This window comes from Callorhinus ursinus, unplaced genomic scaffold (assembly GCF_003265705.2).
Source record: "Callorhinus ursinus isolate GAN/ISIS: 27379988/994484 unplaced genomic scaffold, GSC_fseal_2.0 scaffold49, whole genome shotgun sequence".
NCBI lineage: Eukaryota > Metazoa > Chordata > Mammalia > Carnivora > Otariidae > Callorhinus > Callorhinus ursinus.
This window is the reverse complement of record NW_027397111.1, coordinates 5,186,755-5,214,100: the sequence shown is the minus strand read 5'-3', so window position 1 is coordinate 5,214,100 and position 27,346 is coordinate 5,186,755. Positions and strand designations below refer to the sequence as shown.

At 40.8% G+C, this 27,346-nt stretch overlaps 1 protein-coding gene across 4 annotated transcripts in view; it reads left to right on the top strand.

The window, feature by feature from the left end:
• The window catches only part of MICAL2 (microtubule associated monooxygenase, calponin and LIM domain containing 2), a 214,588-nt gene that overhangs the window by 172,577 nt on the left and 14,665 nt on the right, over positions 1–27,346 (top strand). For all 4 annotated transcript variants that reach the window (XM_073882906.1, XM_025894193.2, XM_073882907.1 and 1 more), the window contains 3 exons: positions 9,372–9,487; positions 13,411–13,503; positions 16,244–16,337. In XM_073882906.1, the coding sequence (XP_073739007.1) occupies positions 9,372–9,487; positions 13,411–13,503; positions 16,244–16,337 (303 nt within the window). The remainder of the gene's footprint in view (positions 1–9,371; positions 9,488–13,410; positions 13,504–16,243; positions 16,338–27,346) is intronic.

Below are 27,346 nucleotides of genomic sequence, written 5' to 3'. Positions count from 1 at the left end.
CCGTAGTTTTTACAGGCCAAGGTTGAGGCCTAGCCAAGAAGAAGGCTCAGAGGAGCTTGCCCAAAGTTTGTTCAAAGACAGACTTTGTCAGTGTATGCCTGGGAGTGGACTTGTTAGGTCGTGGGATAGGCATGTACATGGTTTGCTTTAATAGAGACTGTCCCACGGTTTTCAAAAGTGGTGGTACCAGTGTATATACACTCCAGCCGGAAATGAGAGCTCCCCTTAACCTCCATCTTTGCAACACTTGGCAGTCTCAGTTTTGTTTTGTTTTGTGTTTGGATGGCACCATTTTTATGGACGTATCTCATTATTGTTTTAATCTGCATTTGCCTGCTAACGATGTTGCACTACTTTTCACATGCTTATTTAGATATTCTCTTGTGAAGTGTCTAGTCAAGTCGTTTTGCCCATACTTCTGTTGTGTAGACAGCCCTTTCCTTATTGATTTGTAATCTGTGTAGATTCTGGATATAAGTCCTCTGTCGGATATACGTATTATAAATATCTTCTCCCACTCTCAGGCTCACTTTTTCACTCTTTAAGGGTGAAATATTACTAACAAACTTCTATAAATAAACACTATACTTATTTTAATGCAGCTGTATTTATCAATATTTTCCTTTATTGCTGGCTTTGCACCCTGGTAATGAGACCCTTCCCTACTCTGAAGTCATAAAGATGTTCTGTGTTACTGTTTAGAACTGTGCCGTCCAATATGGTAGCCATGATTTCACACTTAAAATGTGGCTAGTATGAGTGAGGAACTGAATTTTTAATTTCATGTTAAGAAATTTCAATTTAAATACTGAATGGAAAATGTTCTTCTATTAAACACAACCTTTTGAGGCGCCTGGGTGGCTCAGTCGTTAAGCGTCTGCTTTCGGCTCCGGTCATGATCCCAGGGTCCTGGGATTGAGCCCCGCATCGGGCTCGCTGCTCAGCGGGAAGCCTGCTTCTCCCTCTCCCCCTTCCCCCTGCTTGTGTTCCCCTCTCTCGCTGTGTCTCTCTCTGTCAAATAAATAAATAACATCTATAAAAAAAAACACAAACTTTTGCTTTTTGAATTACATTTTACTTTAACTGTTAAAAATGTGTCACTTTGGGGCACCTGGGTGGCTCAGTCGTTAAGCGTCTGCCTTCGGCTCAGGTCATGATCCCAGGGTCCTGGGATTGAGCCCCGCTATCGGGCTCCCTGCTCGGCGGGAAGCCTGCTTCTCCCTCTCCCACTCCCCCTGCTTGTGTTCCCTTTCTTCCTATCTCTCTGTCAAATAAATAAAATCTTAAAAAAAAAAAAAAAGTGTCACCTAAACAGGAATGTATAAAACATGTACCAGATTCTGAAGACTTAGTATGAATGAAATAATGTAAACTACCTCAATAATTTGTATGTGACCACATGTTGAAATGATAATATTTTTGAAATTTAGGGCTACATAAAATATATGTTTAAGACTAATTGCAAATCTGTTTCTTTTTACACTTTTTAATATGGCTGCTAAAAAATTTTAAGTTATATGTGTGGCTCATATTATATTTCTATTGTACAACAGTTATGGAAGTTTTATTATTTTACCTTTCACAGTTTAGTCTACTACCAAACTAAGATAGATTTTTGTATATTCTGTGAGGTAGAGTAAAGGTCTATTTACTCTTTTATGTTATCCACTTGATTCAACAGCATTCGTTAAAAAGGCTGTCTTCCTCCTCTCCCCCCCCCATGTTATTGCTGTAACACTGTCATAAATTAGGCAGGTCTGTTTTTGGATCTTCTAGCCTCTTCCACTGACTGGTTTGTTCTTACGCCTGAGTCACACTGTTCTCATTAAGTGGTTTTATAATAAACCTTCACAGCCTGGAATCGACCCTCCACTTTGTTCTCCTTCAAGACTGTCTTGGCTATTCTTGGCCTTTTGTATTTCCATGTGAATTCCAGAACCAATTAATCAATTTCCACAAAAATATTTTCTGAACATTTGATTGGGATTACATTGAATCTATAGATAAATTTGGAGAGAATTAACATCTGTGCAATATTGAGTCTTCAAATCCATGGACATGACACCTCCCTGAGGTGTCCTTCAGTTTCTGTCCATGTTTTGTGATTATAACGATCTTGCACAATTTTCATTAGATATATTCCCTAGTATTCGATTTTTTGGTGCAGTTAAAAATGATAGTCTTTAATTGATTAGTTTATAGACATTTGCTAGCTTTAGAATAATGAGTCTTTTGATCTAAGAATATACAATATTCTTAGTCCTCTATTTAGCCAGAGTTCCTAAAATTCTAGCTATAAATCCTTTATCAGATATTTATTCACAAGTGTTTTCTCCTAGTTAGTGGATCGTCTTTTTATTTTCATCACAACATCTTTCAAAGAAGTTTTTACTTTCATGAAGTCAAATTTATTAATTTTTCTCTTTTATAATTTGAGTTCTAGTTAGGAAATCTTTCCTAAACCCAAAGTCACTAAGAATGTCTCCTGTGCTTTCTGTCAGAAATTTTACAGTTTTTAGCTTCCAGACTTAGATCTATAATCCAATTCTAATTAATTGTTTATAGTGAATAAAAGTCCAGGTTTCTTTGTCTATAGATATCTAATTGTCAGCACTACTTGTTAAAACGACTATTCTTTCCCCATTGGGTTATTCTGGCACCTTTACAGATAATTAACTACATATGTGTGGTGTATCTCTGTACTCTTGAATCTGTCCGTTGCTCTATATGTTTATACTTGAACTAATAACATGAACTCTTGCTTACTGCAGCTTTAAAGTCTGGAAAACAGGTAGTGGGAATCCTCCAGTTTTGTTCTTAAAATTTATATTGGCTATTCTAGGTCTTTTGTGTTTCTGTATAAATTTTAGAATGAGCTTGTCAATTTCTAACAAATAAGTCTGCTAGAATTTTGATTGGGATTGTTTTTCATCTATAAATCAATTTGGGAAGAATTGACCACTATTGAGTCTTTCTGTCTGTGAAAATGGAATATCTCTCCATTTATCTAGGTTTTCTTTCATTTCTCTTAGGGAGCTTGCATTGTGTAGATTCTGCATATATTTTATGAAATGTATCCCTGAAATATTTCATTTTGTTGTTGTTGCTATTATAAATGGAATGGCTTTCTTCATTTTGATTTTCAGTTGCTCATTGTTAATATATAGAAACACAGTTGCCTTTTTATATTGTCCTTGCTAAACTCACTTATTATTCTAGGAGCTTTTTTGTGGAATTTTCTACGTAAATAATCATGTTGTCTACAAATACAGTTTGACATCTTCCTTTCCAGTTGGTATACCTTTTATTTAACTTTCTTGCCTTATTGTTCTGCCTAGGACTGCCTATAAATGCTAAATAGAAGTGTTAAGAATGTACATCATTGTCTTTTTCTCCCCATAACAGAGGGATTATATTTCACTGCTGAATATATTGTTTGCTGTCGATTTTTAAGATAGGTACTCTTTATTATCTAAAGAAGATTCCTTCTATTAGCTTACTCTTTTTATCATGAATAATGATAAATTTAATGAAAAGCTTTTTTAATTCTTTTGAGATAATCATTTTTTTTTTTACTTTAATTGGAAATGTACTGAAGTCCATTGATTTTTTATGGAGATTTGAAAATGTTATGCCATTATTGTGTTCTTGGAGTAAACCCAACGTGGTCATAATGTATCATCTTTTTATGTATCACTATATTGGATTTGCTAATCATTTTTAGTAGTTTTGCAGCTATGTTATGAGGATTATTGGTCTGAAATTTTCCTTCTGGCAATATCTTTGTCAGGTTTTGGATTCAAATTTATGCTAGCTTGTAACACAAGTTGAGAAGTGTTCCATCTTTTCTTATTCCCTGGAAGAGGGTTTGTTTTAACACTGGTGTTATTTGGTTTTTAAACATTTGAACACAAATGAAGTCATCTAGCCCCGTATTTTCTTTGTAGGGTAGTTTTTAATTGTGGATTCAGTTTCTTTAATAGATATGTAAGTATTAAGATTTTCTATTTCTTCTTATGTCAGTTCTGGTAAGTCATGTTTTTCAAAGAATTTGTCCATTTTATCCAAATTTTCAAATATATTGTCATAAGATTGTATAATAGCTTCCTTGAATGCTCTGGAGGACTTTTCATCCTCAATGTTGGTAATTTGTGTTTTCTTTCTCTTTTTTCTTAATCATTCTTCTTAGAAGTCATCAACGTTATATCTTTTTGAAGAACCAAATTTTTGCTTTGTTAATTTTCGATTTTATTTCTGCTTTGTTTTTATTGTCTCTCATACTCTGTTCTTATCTGGATTGTTTTCTTCCTTTTTGTTTCTTTAGGTTCAATTGTTGGTTCTTTTTCTAGCTTCTTGAAATAGATCTTACGGCATTAATTCTCAACTTTTCTTTTGCACAGTGTGTACACTGAAAGCTCTAAATTTCCCTCAAATCACTACTTTAGCTACATCCTAGTTATGTTGTTATGCCATATTCTTTTTTTAAAAAAAAGATTTTATTTATTTATTTGACAGAGAGAGAGAGAGACAGTGAGAGAGGGAACACAAGCGGGAGGAGTGGGAGAGGGAAAAGCAGGCTTCCTGCTGAGCAGGGAGCCTGATGCGGGGCTCGATCCCAGGACCCTGGGATCATGACCTGAGCCCAAGGCAGACGCTTAACGACTGAGCCACCCAGGTGCCCCTGTTATGCCATATGTTTATCCCATCAGCTTCAATTTACTTTTATTTTGTCCTTTATCCATTGGTTCTCAGAAAAATATTGCTTAATTTCTAATGATTTTGAGATTTTCTAGTCACAGCTTGGTCTCTCTAATGACCAGCCATCTTCCAGGAACTCACCAAGAGTCACTTCATTAGAACAAAAGGTGCTCCTATCATGGGAAGTTTCAAGGGACTTGGGAACTCTTCACTCAGAATGACAAGTGTTTCAGGAGCTCTGTGTCAGGAATTGGAGTCAAAGACCAAATATTGGTGGGAATTGGGGACAGAGACCAAATTATATATTTCTTATTATTTCACACTATCCTGCATTAAATAGTTGATTATCTTTTTTTAAATAATTTTTATTGTTATGTTAATCACCATATATTACATCATTAGTTTTTGATGTAGTGTTCCATGATTCATTGTTTGTGCATAACACCCAGTGCTCCACGCAGAATGTGCCCTCTTTAATACCCATCACCAGGCTAACCCATCCCCCCACCCCCTCCCCTCTAGAACCCTCAGTTTGTTTTTCAGTGTCCATCGTCTCTAATGGTTCGTCTCCCCCTCCGACTTACTCCCCTTCATTCTTCCCCTCCTGCTATCTTCTTCTTTTTTTTCCTTAACATATATTGCATTATTTGTTTCAGAAGTACAGATCCGTGATTCAACAGTCTTACACAATTCACAGCGCTCACCATAGCACATACCCTCCCCAATGTCTGTCACCCAGCCACCCCATCCCTCCCACCCCCCACCACTCCAGCAACCCTCTGTTTGTTTCCTGAGATTAAGAATTCCTCATATCAGTGAGGTCATATGATACATGTCTTTCTCTGATTGACTTATTTCACTCAGCATAACACCCTCCAGTTCCATCCACATCATTGCAAATGGCAAGATCTCATTCCTTTTGATGGCTGCATAATATTCCATTGTGTATATATACCACATCTTCTTTATCCATTCATCTGTCGATGGACATCTTGGCTCTTTCCACTAGTTGATTATCTTTTAAAGAAGTTAAAAACCAAAAGGGAAATTATTTTATATTTACTATTTCTGGAGCTCTTCACTCCATGTGTTATATTCCTTCTGCTACAGAACTTCTTTTGACATTTTTCTTATGTATGTCTGCTAACAACAAATTATCCTAAAGCCTTTATTTTTTCTTCATTTTGAATGGATCATTTCACTGGATATAGAATTATAAACTCACAGACTTTTCTTTCAGCATTTTAATGATGTTTCATTATCTCTTAGCTTATTTAAGTTCTGATGAGTTGTCCATAGACATTCTTATCTTTGTTTCTCTGTATGTAATATATCATTTTTCTTCGTCTGCTTTTAAGATTTTGTCTCTATCTCTGGTTTTCAGTAAATTTATTATTGTGAGGCTTGCTATGATTTTCTTTATGTTTACCCTGCTTCTGGTTTATTGAACTTCTTGGAACTTACAATTTTCATTAAATTTGTGTGATTTTCAACAATATTACATAAATGACTTTTTCTATCTCCCGCCATCTCCTTCCAGCACGCCAATCATACATATTTTAGACCACCTCATATTATGTCACAGATCACTGAAGTTCTATTCAGTTTTTCAGTCTTTTTTTCCCTCCGTGTTTCATTTTGGATAATCTCTATTGTTGTTACTTAATTACACAGGCTATTTTCCTCTGCAATGCTTAATCTACTATTAAGCTGATCCAGTGAAAGTTTCATTTCAGATTTTGTATTTTCCATATTTATAGGTTCCATTTGGTTCTTTTTCTATATTTTTTACCTCCTCATTCTGTTCATGCTGTCTTTTTAAATTCCTGAGCACATTTATAATAGTTATTTTTAAATCCTTGTCTGCTAATCCCATTATCTTTGAGCCTGCTTTTATTAACTGATTTTTCTCTTGATGATGAGCTCGTTGTCCTGCTCTTTTGCAATCTAGTAATTGCTTTCTGGCTGCTAGGTTTGGTGACGATTACATTGTAGGGTGTCTAGACTTTGTTTCTTCATTTAAAGAATGTTATATAAACAGTAAAAATGTTTGGCAGACAGTAGTGTGATTTGAAGATCAATTTGTTTCTTTCAAGTTTGTTTTTAAGCTTATTTGGGGCAGTTTATAATAACCTTTACCCTATGGCTAATTTATCCCTATTACTAAAGTATGACTCTTCTGTGGCCTCTATTCTAATGCCCCCAAAGTTTGTTCTACCCAAGCTGGGTGGAACTTGAGTATTTCCCAATACTGTAAAAAGCTTTAGAGGCTATTTGCCCTGTAATTTTCCAACAGTCACTGGCCCAACCTCATGCAATTTCTCTCTATGAATCTAAAGTTTACTATTAAGCAATAGACTCAGGGGGACTTCTGTGCTTATTCCTGATGTGCTTTTTCTGCATAGCTCTGTCCTCTACCCCCCCCCCCCGACACATTCCAGCTGCCTCCACTCACTCAAACTCGATTCCTGTCTTTTCAACTCAACGAACATGCTATATTGTTTAGGTTCTTCCTACCTGCACTGTGGCCTGGAAAGTGCCTCTAGGGAGGAAGCTAGTGTGATTGTAGGGCTTCATTTGCTTCTGTTCTTACATTTATCACAATTCTGCACTGCCTGTTGTCCAATGTCTGGAAACAGCTGCTTCGTGGATTTTGTCCTGATTTCTAGTGCTTTGTGGTGGGATATCAATCCCAGAATCAGTCACTCCATTATAGCCAGGGTGGAACAATGCTGCCAAGGTTTTTTTAACTTTGCAACTGAAAAGTAAATTTCTGGAATTGGTGGTTCTGTGGTGGAAGAGAGTAAAGGGGAAGAGATTCAGAAGTAACTATATATAACGTTTGCCAGAAGTTTAGGAAATGCCTTATATTCGGAAATATTTTCTTCTCGATTTCAAAATAAGATGCAGTGGAACTATTATATTCATTTTTGGAAGTTTCTACTTTAGGTTATTCTACTTCTGTACAATGAAGGTTAATTAGGCAGTGTTGTTAATATTGCTGTATTGTTGATTTGGATCAATGTTAACGATGAGGCAGTTGCTGCTGCTGCGGCTGATGACAACGAGATTTATTTAGGCATCTCCAGTGAACCAGGCACCGTGTCAGGCTCTTTCCAGCGATTACCTTTGCTCTTCTACTACAGTGCTGCAAGTTAGAAGTTGTGAGCTCCAGAAACTCAGGGAGGTGAAGTTAGTTCCTCAGGCTCACACACTAGGAAGTGAATACTCCATGACTACATTCCTCCATAGTAACCTAGTAGCCAGAGTTGGAGGACAATCTGAGCTCACCACCAATGGTGCCTCCTTCCATTACTATGCTGCCCTCTGATGCTCTCTTCACCTGAGCTTCCCCATCTGGCAAATTGTAGTGGCAAACAGTTAACTCCTTCCCCAGGGAGGCTGTGCTATTATATAGATGTTCTGCATTATTTTGCTTTGAATAACAGCATATGTAAATGTGCTCCCGGAGGTTGAAATTACCCTTATTTTCTAAAACTTGGCCTCTCCCACTGGGGTAAATCGTTGGAAATTACGGGGAGGAAAAGGCAGGCTGGAGGGAATGTGAGTCACATGGAATTGCTTCTCCGTCCCCCTCCCCACCCCACACATATTCCTCTTTGGATATAGGCTGCCACGGCAGAGCAACGATTCGTACATTTCCTCTCATGGGGTCCTCACAGGTTGTGATAGTCAGCATCCAGCGTGGGTTCATCCAGACATTACTCATTAACTCTGCATCAGGATGATGTGCAGGGGCAGATGTTCTTGCTGAGAAGAATAAAAGCCTCCTGTGGCACCTGGAGGACTTTACCACACACGGTCCCCAGCTAGATCACAAAGAGATTCTAGTGAACACGGGCCCTTGGCCGCCTCTAACCATCTACCTCTTGTTCAGAGGTTGGCAGATCTCCTGGACTTCGGCTCTCCCCTGGGCCCTGCATTGTTGAGCCCTCCCTATCTTCAACTGCCTTTCCTGGCATTTGAATCATCACTTCGATGATGTGATAATATCTGCAAGTTGGGAAAATAAAAGTGGCATTTGTTTAGCCATAATTAATGAAATATTTATGTTGCATGAGACTATGTGATAAAACCTTAGGCTTAGAGTCCTTTTGCTTCTGATTACATTTGGGATTTTTTTTTTCTATGACCAGACATTCTGACGCCAGCTCTTTTATACTGAGCAGATGTCATGTAGTAAAAATGGGTGCCAGATGCTGTGAGCCACAGAAGGGCGATTTGTTTAAGAGCTGGCTCTGACTTTCTTGCATTCAATTACTCTGCAGAACGAATCTTACACGAGCGTTTAGGTAACTCAGCTAACTTCAGACAAGCATTTTAATAATAGATTTCATCTCTGAATGCGTTCTAGGCAACACACCATATAAATGGTATTTAAGGAATTAATTGATTTCTGCATAATGCCTTTTTTTTTTAATATGAAAGGAGAGCTGCAAAGCCCTTGGCAGGGACCCAGAAATGTAATTAACGTGGAGGGCCAAATTTTCAGTTGCCCTTAGGTTCTGTCTCCTCCTGCTCATGGCAGGTGCAGCGAGGGAAGGGCAGGGAGGAAGGGAATGCGGTAAGAAGGGTGGAGGGAGAGGCAGCTTTGGATCGTGAGGCAGGAAAAGAAGCTGGGATTTCAGTGAGTTCTTCTGTTCCCATTTCAGGTCCCAAACACATCCCTATCCGAGTGCAGGTGCCAGGGGCCGCCTCCTCTACCTCCTCCACCAGCCCCTCCTCTGCAGATGAAGATTTTCATCCCCAGCCTTCTTTACGGTCAAAGGTAACAACACTTGGCCAACCAAAGAGGGCCTTGCTTGCGGGGGCCGTTTACTATCCAGGTTTCAGACCCGATGTGGACTACGGTGGCAGTGGTTTTTCGTTAGGAGGAGCGTGTTTCATTGCATCTGACAGCACTCGCTTTTTTACCTGGAACACCCCAAGAATGATCTGTTTTTTTTTTAACTTTTAGAAGCTTGCCTTTCTCAGAGACTCCAACTGGCAGAAAAAAAAAAAAACAGACATATTTACTTAAAATCATTTGGTGACTGTAGCTCTTAAAGTGGGTTTAATATGTGGTCCAACAAGCAAGCCATCGAAAAAATTACAATAAGCAGATGCATATTTCCCTGGGGGAAACACAGCTTCATTTAAGAAGCACTAGAGGCAGATTGCATGGAAAATGTTATGTTTATTCTAATCAGAAATATGAAATGAACCATGCAGTTGCATCTAGACATGGACACTCCAAGAGTCCCTGCTGTGGAAGGGACTAGCTGCGTGCTGGCTAGGGGGATGGCAGTTCTCTTTGCCTCATGAACGTATTTCTGGAAAACACTTCAAACAACTCCCATACCCATAGATTTTAAAAATGCAAACATTGGTGTACATCTTTAAATGCGTCTATGTGTCACATACATGAAGACACATCCCACAACCAAACCTCACTGTTGTTTTCTTGATCCACTGGGGCTGGAGCATTTTCACTGGGACTGAGGGATGAATGGTTGGACCTAAAATGCTTCCCAGGAGAACAGACAAGGAGTTCACTGTGCTAACAGTGTTTATTTTTTGGAGCAGTGAGGACCTGAGGAGAAAGGGAGAGAACCAAATTTATTTACTTAGACTCAACTTTTCCATAGCTGGCATTGGGAAATTTGGTGTCATCTCAAGTCACTCGGGGGTTCTATCTCCCCACGACCCAGCTTAGAGCAAGTCAGGAGGGGGCTGGGACATAGCATGAGAGAGAGAGAGAGAGAGTGTGTGTGTGTGTGTGTGTGTGTGTGTGTGTGTGTGTGTGTGTGTAAGGGGGAAGGGAGAGACAGGGAGAGAGGGAGGGAATGCAAATGAAAGAGAATATGTATGCGTTTCTCATTTCTGACTGTGGGCATCTCTGATTAGTTCAGTACTCAACACAAATGAATTTGGTGTGTTATGTTGGTTCCTGGGGTTTTGTTCCTGTCCCTCTCAGCCCCTTAAGTGACCTTGAGTTAAGTCTGTATTCAAATGAATACAGACATTCATCAGCCCTTCTAACAGCCATTCCAACACTCACGGGGAATAAGAGAAGGAATGGCCCAAACACATCAAATAGCAAGACCATGAGATCGAGGGCAAGCCTTGCAAGTAGCTCCTTGTCCTCCTGCTGGCCCAGAACAGAGCCTGTCAGCACTTAAGCTTGCAGTGTGGAAAAGCTTGCCTGCTTCACCTGGCCTCTGACCACTCTTACAGGAAGGGAAGCTGGCCAAAAGTTCTTTCTTTACTACTTCCCAAGGGCCCACCCTGAAGGAACAAGGGTTTTTCCCCCCTCTGGTTTCTTTATCTCTTCTGTCCCATACAGGTGTGTCCCCAGCCCTTTGGCACAGAGCCCACATCAGTTCAAATGAACCTTTGCGCAGGAAACCCGAGACAGGATGTGAACACTCCACCCCTCCCCTTGACTTCAGCCCTCCCCACCCCTCCCTTCCCAAAGCCAGGCCTGGACCTGGGAGACTGGGGCAGGCACTCGTCCAGGGTCCTGCCAGACCTCTCCCTTTCTCTGTCCTTCATCTTTTCCTTCCTCGCCCCGAGCCTCTCTCCTTGCCTCTCTGTGCTGGCATTGCCACTATTGAGCCTATAAGGACCGTGCCTGGCTCATCATAAGACTGGATGAGCATTTGTGAACAAATCACCCTTCTTTTCTGTATCAACATCTTCTAATAAAAGGCAATAGTGACTTTCTTTCCTCCTCCAGGTTCTGGTTTGCTGACTCTTGATAAAACAGGAAGGGTTTGGCAGCTCTGCTGCTTAGACGTATTAAGATGGTGTGATGCTGTCAAGGCACACCCCTCCTCTTGAAATTATATTAAATGGCCTTAATTTAGGAGGAAACCTTGACATTTCTATAAGGCAGGGGTCCTTGATGTGCCTGTGCAGTATTTGGCATAGGAAAGGCCGTGAGGACCAGCTGAAAATGTGGATGCTGGATTCAGGTGACCTGAGCTTAACTCCTGGCTCTGCCAATGACTAATTGGGCCATCTTGGGCAAGTTGTTTTGGTCCAAGATTTGATTGCCTTGTATCCATAATGTAAGTGTAATTTGAGGAATAAATGAGCTGATACATGTGAAGTAATCAGTGTAATGTCTGCCATATAGCACTCAGGATGTGCTGGGAGTTATTATATAAATTAATATAGTGGAAGCTCAAGAGATATTTGTGAGTCTGTGTATAGATCGAGTTAGACAGTCTCTGGGCAACAACTATGAGTGATCTCCACCATGCCCCTCTGCCCTAACATTTCCAGAAAGATTCAGACTGCCTAATGGTGGGGCTCCACCCCCACCCCAAATGGCCCAGGCCCTCTGTTCAGAGTGGTTGACAGTCAATCTGGAAGTTATCGCCTAGAAATAGAGATGATATGATATGGAATAAGTTTCAGTTCTGAGAGCTAGAATTTCCTTCCAAGGATGAAAAAGATCTTTATGATTCTAGATCCTAAGGAGAATTCTAGAAAAATGAAATTTCATCAAGATAAATGTTTTCACTGACAATCTGTAGACATTCTGAGGCCTCAAAACTGGCTGCTTTGCTGAGGAGCATGATGGTCTCCCCATACGTATCCATGGAATGGGTGACTGAATGACCAGAATCCACGAGGCCGTGCAAATGTAGGCGCTTTTCAGGCATAATCTCTGACCTCCGTCATGGACCTGGATTCCTCTGGCAGTATCTGGGGTACGCCTATTAGGTCCATTCTTCCCTTGTGGATTTATACACCCTTTAATGGGCAAACATCCAGTTCAACCACAGATACTGAATGCCCAGGCACCAAGCTAGCTGTAACAAATTTTTAATTCCATATTTGTTTCTGCCAGCATTAGAAAGAAATCTCTAGCATGCTCTAATCTTTAACCTAATATGTAGAAAGTGGATGAGTATGCTCCAAGAAGACAAACTCATAGTAAAACTAGCTCAATTTGAACATTTACTCTGTAAACATAGGAAAAATAATTGATTTAAGTAAATTATAATCACGCTAATTTGATATGATAATCTAATAATATGATGATCTAATAATTATGCCACTAATAATAAAAATCATGGTATTTATGTATTTATCCCATATCTTTTTCAAGTATTCTAGGAAGGGCATGACGCACATTCTCTCAATTAATTCTTATAACATCCCTCCAAGGTAGGCACTCAATCATTTTCATCGCTCTGAAGTTCAGAAAGTTGTGTGGCAGGCTGAAACTCACACAGCTCAGCTGGAATTTGATGCCAACTTTGCTAGGCGCCCAGGCCCAGTGCTCCACCAGTATTCCCTGCTCTCTCTGCAACCAGAAGTGTTTCCTCTGCTTTCCAATATGGGAATCTGGCCACACCGTAACTGCTCCTTTCTCTGGTGTTTCAAACCTGGAAGTGACACCATCAAGATTTCAGTGCATCGATTTTGAGTGTTCTGGATTTTACAAGCCCAGGAAATTCAGTTTCTTATTCATGCTAGCTCATTTCAAGTGTCCAGTAGCCATAGGTGGCTAGTGGCTTGCGTATTTTAGCACAGATATAGAACATTTCCATCATCTCTGGAAGTTCTATTGGACGTCATTGTTCCAGAAGCTAAGCAATGGTTTGGTTGGAGCAACTAGAAGCCTTTGTCATTATTTTGCAGATTTCAACCCCATTTCTCTCAGATACATTTTTTCTTCTCTTTTGGTTTTTGTAGGAGAGGAAGACACTCAGAAGAAGAAGGAAGCTGGAGAAAGCAACAAAACAATTGGTTAAGCAAGAAGAATTGAAAAGACTTCATAAAGCTCAGGTCAGAAAACAAACTTGACTTGAATGAGTGAACCTGGGGCCTGGGACCTGGAAATTGGATTGGAAAACCCTTTGGAAGTCTCTGTTGTACTGGGGGAGGCGGTCTTGGGGAAAGGTCAGTCTCTCTTCTCTGAATGACCAGATCTGTGGCCATTCTAAAGCCCTGACTCAATCCCTGGTGGGACTCAGGGGCCTGAGGGGCCCAGGTGTTGAGCTGGCCCACTCCCAACTGCCTTTCCCTCTGCAAACATGTATCCTGCAAAGTGAGCCTGGAATGACGGCCAACACATGGTCATGGGAACCATCCCAAACCCTGACTGCCACATAGCAGTGGACTTAGTCTCGTCCTCTGTGAGGATACAACTTTCCCCTGACTTCCTCCCAGTGTCCCTGCTGAGCTGACAACTATCGGGAGCTGTCTGTATTCCAAGGTTCATCAAAAACATAAAAATCTAATATTTCAATATAGATTCCCTGTCTTGATTGTTAGCTCTAACATTTCTGCCCGAGTGGGTCTGCCCACATCTGTCACAGACAGGCAAAGGAAGCAGAAAGTCAAGGCATTTTCCACGTCCCTGAGGACCCCAGACTTACCCTAGAAGAATATCGAGGTTTTAGGACAGAAGGACTTAGAGTGACCACTTGTATTCATGCAATGTTCCCTTCTATTCCTTTCTGCAGTTACCCCCTTTATCTAGCCATGTAGTCTTGTTGAGGAAGGAAGCCGCTTAACCCAAACTCCTTTACCCTTCACAGTGACTGACAAGGGAGTCACCCCTTTCACCTAGCAGACAGGGAAAATCCCCACAAAGTGCCTCTGTCCCCTCTCAACTTCTGAAACAGGTTTCCTTGAAACATTGTAACTTGGCCTTGTGAGAACGAGATAAGCCTTTAGAATACAGATTGGCAGACTGGCAGCCCCCCTCCTTACGTGCTCCCTCCAGACCGCAGGTGGTGATAAGGACCCTGATAGCCTTTGGAAGCCTCATCTGCTAGCCCCTTCTAGTCTTCAAGATTTTCATCCTTGGTTTCCGAAGACTGACCACTGTGTTAGTCTGCTCGGCTGCTACAACAACATAGCACAGAATAGGTGGCTTAAACAGCAGGAATGTATTTCTCCTAGTTCTGGAGGCTAGAAACCCAAGATCAAAGTGCCTTCAGGACTGGTGTCTGGCAAAGCCTCTCTTCCTGGCCTGTAGACACTGCCTTCTTTCTATGCCCAGGCGGAGAGAGAGTGATGTCTCTCTTCCCATCAGGTCACCAGTCCCACAGCATTGGGGGCCCACCCTTATGATCTCATTTAACCTTAATTACTTCCTTAAAGGCCCTATCTCCAAATACAGTCACATTGGAGTTAGGGCTTCACTATATGAATTTGAGGTGGTGGGGGGGAACGATTCAGTCTGTAACAACCATATGGCCATAAATGCATGACAGTCAGTCATAAAGTCATTCAAATGTTTCCCTTCCATGAGTGATTTGACGTCCTGCCATCAAGGGATGGATTTATAAAAATAGAATTGTCTTTAAAAGAGAGAGAGGGCATGAAATTATGGTGGCGTTACATAGAATTCCCATCTATTTCAGATTGTATGTTAAACCCGGGACGGGTTTTATGTTTAGCTGGGTTGAGGAGAGCCAGGTGGCTGCTCAGGCCCGACCCCAGCTCACGTCTCTTCACAGGGTTGGAGGTACTTCAGTGATTGTACTCTGAATCCAGGGGAGACCGAGAAGATGTGGAGTTAAGGAGGAGAGGGGGTGAGACAGAGCTGCAGTGAGGTAAAGGAGGAAGAACACACACATTCTACCTGCCCAGACAGCTGCCGGCTCCTTTCATGTCCCTGTCCAGCCAGGTGCGATGTCTGTTCTGCCAAGAGATGCGCCTTCTGGCAGCATGCTGTTTGAAAGCAGAGGAAACTGCTGGGGAACAGAATGTATACAGGGAGAGGCTTTCCCCTCATTTTCCTTCCTTATACAGACAGGAGAGAATAGCCAGTAGGGAAACTAAGAGCGTAAATGCAAACCCAAATGTGAATAGGTGCTGATGCTGAGTCTAGGGAGGGTGTGAGGTTGTCCCTCACAGGGTCTTGTCTTCATAATCTGCTACTCACAGCCACTGCACACTTGCATATTAAGAGGCCCCTGGGTGTTCACCCTGTGGTACAGGGAAAGAAGAGGTGCAATCTACAGCTCAGGATGGGAGCTAGACATGCCGAGCAAGGCACACCCGGCCCTGGGAGTTGGCCCGGGGTCTCCTGCTCCAGACCAACTTCTCGGGAAGTATCTCCTGGCTCTTCTTGGGAAAATGGAATGTGACCGTGCTCTGTGTTTGCCCCCAGAACCTCATCCTACTCTGAGTAGAGGCTGCTGCTCTGTGTATGCCATGACCATAGTCAGAGGCCAAGGTTCAAGAGAGTCTGGGAGCCATGAGAACCACCCACCTAGCCCAGCATCCTCTGCCTGAGGGCACATCTGTGTGGTTGGCCTGGTCAAAGACGACTGTCCTCATGTCTATGTGGGGGCAGATTGAGCTTATAGACAGACTCCTTGCTTTATGTATTCACACTAAAGAAGGGAGACATCAAGATCTAGTTGTCTGAGAATTCAGAGGTCCTTACCCAAGGAGGGACATCATAAGGGACAGGGCCTCTTCTTCTTAAAAAGTAAGTAGCAGAATCAGCCCCCTCACGTGACTCTGGCCCTCAAGAGTCCCCACGTGACACACAATCCTGGCATTGCAGGCCATCCAGAGGCAGCTGGAGGAGGTGGAGGAGCGCCGGAGGGCTTCAGAGATCCGAGGCATGAGGCTGGAGAAGGCGCTGAGAGGAGAAGCAGGTAGGAAGCCTGGCAGATGGGAGAGGTGGGTGTGGGCCCACGTCCACGGTCTGAGAATAGTGCTGGTCCAGCCATGCTGTCACCCCATGGAACTGTTAACGCAGGTTTCCAAAATCAAACTGATGGTCCAATTTGAAATTCCTAGGGTCCTGGTCAGCCTGTGGGCCTTGTACCTGGCTTTCTGGCCTGCCCAGTCTCACTTCTGCAAGTGTGACTGTTCTTGGCAATCCAATGAGAAATTCAGGAGAACCGTTCAGACGACGTTAGTAGTGAGTCCAAGCCCGGACTTGGACCCAAAGTCCTCATTTCTTCCTTTTCTAGCCATGTCCCTTGGGCTGGCCACGTTCTAAACTTTTATGACCTTTCGTTTTCTCCTCTAAAATGGGGATATTTATGGTTTCCTTTAGAACTGATACAAGGATTAGAGAAGAAATTAGAAATAAAATATATATAAAGAAAATAAATTAGTGTATTGCCTGGTACAAGAAATGGTAAGTGTTCCACCAATAGCGTCCGACTCTGAGATCCAAACAGAATTCCTCTGGTGAAGACCTACCGTGTGGGGGACATGAAGACAGTGGGCCTATAACGATGAGCGTGGCCCAGTGTCTGCCTTTGAGAGGTTCACGGTCCATTGAAGGATGCAGACATGTAAATAAATAGACCGCCCTACAGAAGGACAGGTATAGTGATAGGAACAAGCATTCGGGGACGGGGGCATGTGGAACACCGTCACAAGCTTCCTCACTGACCTTGGGGAGAAGGGCACCCAGGCTAAGCACCTGGAAGCGGTGATCCATGATGATGGAAACCACAGGAGGGATAGGAATTCACCTATTCACCTAGGAGGTGAGGAGATTGTTCTGGAAGAGGGAATGGCACCTGCAAAGGCCAAATGTGAAAAGACGTGAAATGCCTCAGTGAACAAGGAGTCAGCAAAGGATTCCAAGGTGAGGGATGGCTTAAAGAAACCTACATTTTTGGAAGCCAGCCCAGCACTAGTTTATGGCTAGTGAATTGGAGGGGCCCTTAGAATTAGTGGGTGGGGGGGGTGGTATTGTCTCTTTAGTTTTCGGATGGGATGTCTTTAGCCTTCTGCATTTTGGATACCACGTGTGAAAAACCAGACCCTGAAAACATATCTCTGTGTGCAATCGCTTAAGCAACATGGTACTTGTTCAACAACATAGCGGAAGGTTGGGATTTTAATCCTCTTAAAAGTTCAGTTATTTGAGAGTGATGCTAGCAGCAGGGGTGGACCTGGACTTCGTGAGGCCTGAAGTTTGTACAGAGTCACGTGGGTGAAATTGGGAGAATTGCTCCCAGAGCCTTGCAAGGTCACAACCAAGTGAGGGTTCCCGCAGTGTGAGCCTCAGTAGCGGCGTGGTTCAGGGAAATGCTGGGGTCTGACTTTCTCCCTCTGAGCCTCGGTTCTGGTTTGTAAAGTGGGAGTGATCATCATACTTTGGATTTGTGGTGAGGATTGGCTAAAATGATTTATGTGGAAGTCCTAACACAGCATCTGCCATGGGATAGACAATTAGTAAGTTTTTTTTTAAGATTTTTATTTATTTATTTGAGAGAGAGAGAACGCGAGCGAGGGAGGAACAGAGGGAGAAGCAGACTCCCCGCTGAGCAGGGAGCCCAACATGGGGCTCAATTCCAGGACCCTGAGATCATGACCTGAGCTGAAGGCAGACGCTTAACTGACTGAGTCACCCAGGTGCCTCTGTTCCTTTCCTTACTAAAATACACTGTGCATCTCCTTGCAAAGATAACCCGAATCCACCTATCAGGAGTAGACTTCATGACAAAAATAGTAACTGTTTCTTGCCTGGAGTGAGAGTCCCTGCCTGTCTCTACAGCTGTTGCTGGGACGTTCAGTACATTGAACTGCTTCTTGTTGGCCATACGGCCAGATTCCCCATCAAGAAGGCTCTGCACTGGTCTTTGGGAATCCACAGGTTTCAGCGAGAGCCTTAGAAATGGAAAGGATAAGCCAGCAAAGCTGGGGCACATTTCAGTTTGCTGGGGAGGCAGGGTGGCCTGGTGGGGAAAGGCATCCAAGAGCCCCGTGTGCAAATTCTGCTCCGTTGCATTTAGGCTGCGTGACCCTGGGAGAATCGCTTAACCTTTTGGGCTGCAGATTCCTTATGTGAGAAATGGAGCTAATAATCCTTACCATTACCAGGGCATTTTGAGAATTAAGGGCATTGGTGGGCAGAGTGCCTCCCAAGAGTGCCTACCACGTTGCAGGCATTCAACAAAAGCCACCTGATATCATTTGTACAAAGTACTCTTAAATATCCACACACATGCCCTGTGAAAGAAGTGACTCGCCTCATCTTTGCCGCTTGAAATTTAAATTCTAGGCACCACATTTCTCAAGCTTCTGAAATTCTCCCTCTCCCCCAAGTGTACAGAAAGGCTATTTTGAATTATCAGCTGAAGAAAGCCTGCTTCTGTTTTCAAAGGTGTGTCAACCCAGCCAGAAGATGGATTCCCTTCATTCCCTTTACATCCTTAGTAATTTAATTCCCCTGTTCCCTTCATGGGCCTTTCCCTCCCTTGATTGTCCTTGTGTGGGTGACAGATGCAGATCAACGTGGGACTGGAGCCTGGAAGAGTCGAGTCAAGGGGAGCGGCCCCAAAGGAAACCAAATGGAAGATGTGCAAACCAGGCGTCGAAATTAATACACTCCAACTTGTAATAACATTTGTGCAATAACAATATTCCTTTGCAGTTTAATATTCTATTCAGCCCCTTTAAGAGATTGCCTTGGTGCTTAATGAATGACCAATGCTTATTAGGTTAAGTTGTATTTGAGCTGGCTTGTACCGCTCTGGTTCAAGTGATTTAATGGGAATTATTTAATAGGTATTATTAGGATAATTAGAAAATGATCACAGTTAGGCAATAATATTGAGCTATAAAGGTTGTGAATAACCAAATTTAGAGACAGGCCTGAAAACATGAGTAGTCTGTGACAGTTATGCAAGGCTCCTCTAATAATTACGTGCGCCAGCCTGAAAGGCTCTTTTGTTCCTAGGAGTTATTCATTAGGCGGGCATTGAACTAGAGGAACATGCGGGGGTGCAGGACGGAGGGCAGTGATGGCTGATGAGCAAAATGAAGCTTTGATGAGCTCCTAATTGTCGTGACAACAATTCCTCCTTTCTTTCTTCCCAATAGTCAGAAATAAACTCCCCCACCCCCGGGCAGGGTTGTTGCCCATTTTGTCAAGGAAAGGGAAACAAAGAAAAGCAAAAATCCAACCACCCACCTAGATGATAAGTCATGATATCCTGTAGGGTGGGTGTTGGGAGGCAGGGCGAAGTGTTATGGATGGATGTCCTTGGAAAAGGGAATGGATTCCCCCAGTGCTCCTAGCTGCCCAGAGTTAAGGTTCAAGATGTGCCTGATTGCCCTGGGCCCCGCCCTCTCTGAGGAAAACAAGCCAAGCTTTGCCAGCCACCTAGACTCTTCTTGGTCAAGGCACTGTTACCCACTGCTTTGTTAGTGATGCGGTGGTCAGTGTTAAGTGCTAGGGCCAGGGAATTCCCCACTTTTGCAGGAGACCACCCTTCAAATTTAGATGGTGTGGATAACCGAATCTGTCCTCTCTTTCAATACGTGGAGGCAGGTGAAATCTGATGAAATTGAGAGCAGCTTGGAAGGAGAAAAAGATTTGTCCCTAGGGGAGGTATATGGGAATTACTTTTCCCTTATAGCTCTACCAACTTTTGGGGAAGGTTTACCAGCTGGTTGTGTGCATTGAGTTTGTTGTTTGTTTGTTTGTTTGGAAGGTTTTTAAAGAGCCAGATGGCTTCTCCTTCGCAAAGATTGAGTTTGCGAAGAAATAGCAGGATGTGTGAGGCTGCCGGTAGGTGGCAGCAGGAGCACGTGTTATGCCAAGAGAAACTGCAAGCCTAACTTAGCCCGGAAGAGGGAAGTAGTTTGGCTTACACTCTGTGGTTTTTATCTTGACGGCTGCTGAGGCACAGAGGAAATAATACTTTCTTTGATAATGTAACAATGAGGTGTCCCGAAAAGAACGCAGATACTGGAATCAGACGCTTGTGAGTTTGAATCCTGACACCATTCATAGAAAATGGCCAGGAGTAACAAGATTCCAAAGTTGATGGCTAAGCAAGCCAGGAATTTGAATGGGTTTGCCGCAACTCTCTGTGCTGAAAGTAACACAGTGAAATTCAGTGCATCAGAGCATAGAGTTTTTTACTCACAGGCCAGCAAGAAGTGGGAACGCAGCACGGTACAAGTTGCCCTCTACCTGAATGCTGCAGTTTGACCTGGCGGGCCCAGATGGTGGCTGTGCACACAGTGGATGGTGCAACAGCCCAGGAGCTCAGGGCAGGGTACTTGGCAGCCTTTACAGCAAGCACTGAACAAGCCAGCCCCTTCCCAGGAAGCAAGTCATTGTACAGTAGTCACCCTGTGGGATCCTGATCTTCTCAGAATCATCTCCTTGGCTGGTTGCAGGAATGGCTCAGGGCTGGAGGATGGTGGCGCCTTTCCATTTGGCATACTCAGCAGAGACGTGCGGGGTTGCGCAGGGTCTACTGCAGATTGCCTTACTCGACAAATAGGAATTATCCACTGATTGTGTGTTCCCCTCAGATACCAGTCTCAGTGGCCACCCTGTAGAAAGTCAGTGGCCTTACAACAAAGATGGGCCCCGTGAGGGTGAGCCCGAGATTCTCTTCCTGAAGAAGAAACCTTGAGTCCTCTCCGCTGCATGGATTCCAGGCACATTGAGGTCTCAGAGTTATGTGCCCTAAGGAACTGCTTTACACCAAAAAACCACCATGACAACAGCAAGACGTGCATTTTATATCACAAGTTAGTACATATAAATATATAATTGAATACAATTCGTCAAGAAATAATACTGAATTTTGCTACATATAAAAGACTAGTACTTTCCATTCCGTCTTATTTTAGTGCTTGTGATGACCCGTTAGGTTAATTTTGCAACGCTGAGATTTAAAAAACACGGTCATAATGATCTTTACTTGGAAAAATATTTGAAACGAGATTACCAAGTGGCCGACTCCGCCAGAAATACAGAATGCAGTTCCCGAGAAGCGTGGAGCAGCAGAACGGTGGACTAGATGCTATAACAGGCCATTCACCACAAGTCTACTTTCCAAAATACGGCTAGGCTCCCAAGTAAGCAAGGTAAACCTCTCAAGGCCAAGAAGAAAGAAGAGAAGAAAAAGAAAAGTGTACTGAAACTTACACGTGCCAGGAAGGAAGCAAGCATAAAAAAGAAATCCAGGGTTGCTTTGAGGCTAAATATCAGTGGTTTTAAAGTTTAAGCCTTGGGACTAACAAAAAGGAGGGAAGCTAACCTCAAGGGTCCCACATTATGTCAATTCTTCTAACTCCCTGAAAAACAAGTATAGATCTTCTATGAAAGAAACCATGCTTTAGTTTTTGCTCTCGGGATTCCAAATAAGTTCAATAAACTATGAGATGATGCTTGATAAATAATCCTACAAAACGCAAGGAAGTGAGCCACTAAGAATGACCAAAACAACAAATTTAAATGGCCAAGAACTTCAACGGTTATTAGTGATTAAATACAGAATATGCTATGTCTCTGTGTCAAACATTTACAGAAATAGATTACACAGAAAAATGAGCAAGCAGAAAAAAACACTGCAGAGGTGGACAGGCAGCACCACCTTCACCTTGACCAGCTGTAACCACAGTCAAATGTAACATCATGAGCTTCCTGCTGTGAGGTACCAAGAAGACACAGCATCACTTATGCAGCAGAAATGCTTAACCTGAATTTAACTGTAAGGATATAATCAGACAATTGCAAACTAAGAGACAATCTGCAAAATAACTCACAAATGTCAATGCCATAAAAAAACAAAAGGCGGGGGGATATCTAGGAACTGTTCTAGATGAAAGGTGACTAAAGAAATGTAACAACTAAATATAATGCTTAATCCTTTAGGTTTAAGTTTTTTCAAGTAAAAAGTTGAGAAAATGGCCAGGGATTTTTTTTTTTAAGGATTGTAAAAAAAATAAATGAATGAAGAGTCTGAAAATGAAAAATGTATTCATTGAAATTAAAAACTCACTGAATATACTACACAGCAGCTTGGACACAGCAGTAGAGAGAATGAGTGCATTGGACAGTATATCTGAGGAAATGAACCAGAATGCAGCACAGAGAGAGAAGGAGATGGAAAACAAGAAAGCATGGTTTGAGGGCACAGAAGATAAAACGAGAAGGTGTGTGTGGTATATGTTCAGAGTCCTGGAAGGAGAGAACAGAGAAAATTAAGGTTGTGTATTCTTTGAAGAGATAATGGATGAAACATGACAACAAAGCATTTATAAATGTTAGCTTTCTTTTTCTGCAAATGGACGAAAGACAATCTATAGATGCAGAGGTTCCAGGATACAGAAATCAGGATAAATTTGAAATACATCCACGCTTACTTTGGCACAACAAGGGAAAATGTAGAACATCAAGTTCAGAGATGATCTTAAAGTGGATATGGAGTAAAGATAAATCATCTAAAAAGGGAATGAAATTTTTACTAACAGCCCTTTTCTCAACAGCAATAATGGATGTTACAAGACAGTGGAGTAATAATGTCAAACAGCTAAAAACAAAACATAACTCTCAAGCTAGAACAGTAGACACAGAAAAACTGTATTTCAAGAACAAGTGCATAATAAAGAAATGTTCATCCCCCCCCAATAGAGTTAACTATGTATAAACAAAATTCTAGACAATATACTTTAAGGAGAAAAGGATACACAGAAGGATGATCTGAAATATGAAAAAAGAAATGGTGAATAAAAGAATAAACATGTAAGTAAATCAAATAAACATTGTTGATATAAAATAATATAGATTTTTAAAACAGAACTGAAGTATTGAACTAAAATAGATATACGTTTGGAGTTGAATGATTGGAAGTAAAGTGTCCCAAGGCCCTTATATTGTTTAAAAGAAGGCTAAGATGATTAGTTTAAACTTTGTTAAGGTATTAAAAATACCTATTTAAATTTTAAATGTAGACACTGAAACAATAGAAATAAAATTAGTAATTTCCAAATCTGTTGGAGGAAACAAAGGGAGAAGAAATTTTAAAAAATAATAATCAGCCAAACAAAAATCCCAACTCAATTCCAAATAAAAACAAAAGAACATTTTAAAAAAAGATAGCACAAAGTAAGACAGAAGCAAGTCCAAATATCTCAGTAATCATAATGAAGGTTAATGAACAAGACAACTGTATGCTGTTTAGCAAATCCATATAAAATATAAATATACAACAAGTTTTAAAGTAAAAGGATGGCAAAATATATACTAACTAAATAAAGCTGGGGTAATGTGTTTAAAATTCTCCATAACCAAAATATTTAAGAAATGAGAAAAAAAGCTGGAGATAATGACATTAAAAACAGATAAAATAGCCTTTAATACCAATACAATGATTAGGAGTAAACAGGAATAAAATTACTACATAATTTTTATTTTTTAAAAAAGATTTTATTTATCCATGCGCTTGAGAGTGAGAGAGAAAGCACAAGTCGCGGGGGAGGGGCAGAGGGAGAGGGACAAGTGGACTCTGCGCTCAGCAAGGAGCCCTGTGCAGGGCTTGATTCCAGGACCTTGATCAGGAGCTGAGTGAAACCAAGAGTCGGAAGCTCAACCAACTGAGCCACCCAGGTGCCCCATATTACTACATAATTTTTAAATGATCAATTCACCAAGAAGATATCACAGTTTTAAATGTATATGTATCGACTATAATAGGCTCAAAGTATATATAACAAAAACAAAAAAAGAGATAAACTACAGGGAGAATTTCTACTGTGGCAGGAGATTTTAGTATATCCTTCAGGGATAGTCAAGCAGAGAAAACATTAGTATAAATGTGAACAATGCAACTAATAACCTTAATTTAAAAGACATTTACAAAATCCTCTACCCCTAATTGGAGAATGTATATTCTTTTCAAGTTCACATGGTGATTTATAAAAATTAACCATATTAGTTCATAAAATTAATCTCAGAGAACCTAAATTATACAGACCACAACCTATAGTACCATGTACTTACCATGTACTTAACTTAGAAGTCAATAGTCAAGAGATGTTTTTTTAAAACCCTTCATTTGGGAAGTTAAAATATATTTCTCATGGATCAAAGAAAAAATCAAATATATATTTCTAAAAATACTTGGAAATTTAAAATATACCAAATATGAAAAGGAGAACAGTAGATCAAAACTCAGGAGATGCAGTGAAAGCGCTGTTGAGAGGTATTGCCCTAAATACTTTTATTAGAAAAGAAACAAGGCTGAAAGTTAATGAGTTAAGCCTCCAACTTAATTTAGAAAAAGCAAAAACAAAATAAACCTAAGGAAGAAGGTAATAAGCAGAAGGAAATGAAAGAGAGTCATTGTAAAATGGAGAGGATCAAGCAGGCCAAATGTTGGTTCTTAGAAAACACTGATAAATCAAAGACTAGAAGCAACCCTCTTAAAATGATTTTTAAAAATAAAATAGAAGACAGAAATAAGTAGATTAGGAATGAAAGGGGCAGACATAACCATAGATATAGCAGATTCAAAAAAAATAAAAGAATATAAATGATATTTAATGCAATTAACTTTAAAATTTGACAAACTAAGGGTGATTTAACAATCACCATATTAACAAATGAAAGAGGAAAACCATATGGTCTTTTCAATATAAGAAGAAAATATCATTTGACAAAATTCCACACTCATTTGGGACAAAAACTTTTAGCAAAAAAGGAATAGAACAGGATAGAATTAGTTTGAAGGATATCTTTGAAAATGTTATAACAAACATCACTGTTAAATGGTAAAATATTAGAAGCATTTCTTTAAAAATCAGAAATAAGAATAATTACCTCTTCTATTCAACATGGCACAGGAGACCATAGCCAGTACAGAAGACAAGGGGAAAATGGCTTAAGGTTTGGGAGGGAAGAAGAAAATTTTTGTTGTTTCCAGATAATAGAATTATCCACATGAGAAGCCCCCTAAAATGTACAAATTATTAAAAATAAGAAGAGCCTATATGACGGTGATTGAATATAAGCTTAAAATAAAAAAAGCAATTGCATTTCTAGATCTCAGCGTAAAGCAATTAAAAAAATGAAAGAACAAAGATGTCACTTGCATTAGCATAAACACGTATGGTACCTAGGAGAAAATCAAACAAAAAATGTACACAACCTTTATGAAGCCAATTTTAATGATTCACTGAAAGCCACCAAAAGACTCAAACATAATCTCACATATACAAAAACCTGACACAAGCCTACAGTAGCATTGCAGATCACAGGAAATAAGTGATTCTGGGACAAGTGGTTTTCAACAGAGGAAAAAGATGAAATTGAGCCTTACATCATACAAACAAATCAATTTCATAAGGATTAAAGATTTAATATGAAAAATGGAACTTGAAAAGTTAAGAATCTTTTTAACCTCAAGCTGGTAATCTGTAGACACTACAAAGGAAAAGAAAAGATAAGCCACTACTTCAGAAACTACATCTGCAACAAATATAACCAAAAAAGAATCAGTGTTCTAGACTATGTAAAGAACACTTACAAATCAATAAGAAATAGAGAAGCAAATATCTCCTGGTTAAAAATAGGCAAATAATTTGCAACGATGTGGGTGGAAATAGAGGGTATTATGCTAAGCGAAATAAGTCAGAGAAAGACAATTATCATATGATTTCACTCATGTGTGGAATTTAAGAAACGAAACAGAGGATCATAGGGGAAGAGAGGAAAAAATAAATCAAGACGAAATCAGAGAGGGAGACAAACCATAAGAGACTCTTAACGGTAGGAAACCGAGAGTTGCTGGAGGGGAGGGGGCTGGGGGATGGGGTAACTGGCTGATGGACATTAAGGAGGCACGTGATGTGATGAGCACTGGGTGTTCTATAAGACTGATGAATCACTGACCTCTACTTCTGAAATGAATAATACATTATATGTTAATTAATTGAATTTAAATTAAAAAATAAAAATAAGCAAATAAAAAATATATTTCACAGAAAGAATACTCATTAGTAACTAGGAAAATGCAAATGAAGACTATGATGAGAAACTATTTTAAACTATTAAATTACCAAAATTTATAAAACTTGGTAATATGAAGGATGTGGCAAGGATAAGAAGCCAGGGGAGCTTTTTATTCAATGTTAGTGGGAGTGAAAACAGTCATAGCTCTTTGGAAAACACTTTGGCTTTCTGCTGTGAAACTGACCGACGCTTTGTATACAATACTATTCAAGAAGCTCATTTGCAAGTGTATATTCCAGAGCAGGACATGAAGAGCAACTTAGATATCCATCAACAGGAAAATGGATCAATTTTGGTAGTTCAAAGACAGCCCCCGAAGTGATTTTGACTGTTGAGGAAAGGAAGACTCCAAAAAACTACTGTAAATTATTTCATGGGAAAAAAAAGAAGATTGAATGGAATGATTCAGTTCAACTTGTGTTTGTTGAGTACAGCATCAGTAGAAATCAGTACGGCTGCAAGGCGACGCTCTCATGGACCACGTTTGAGAAGGATACATAAGAGAAATTAAGAAGGAAACATGTAATGCAGGATAAAAGTCTGGCTAGAACCTGTGGGTATAATGCAGCAAAGAGGCTGAATCTGGGGGGAAAAAAACCCACAAAACTCTAAAGACAGCAAAATAGTGCCTTTAAAGCTGTTTCTTTTGGATTGAGAACAAGGAAAGGAGAGGCCCAGTGCTCAGGCAGATGGTGTAATGTTACATGATGAAAAAAGGCAGAATTTCCAACTCTCAGCTTTTATGTTTTCTTTATCAAGGAAAATGGTCCGCAATCTAGAAATGTTAAACACATCTAGAAGAGGGAACTGAATCTGGATGAGAAATCTAGGTGAGAAAAATGAGGTGAGAGCAATGAATTCAGGCTTCTAAGCCCAGGTGAA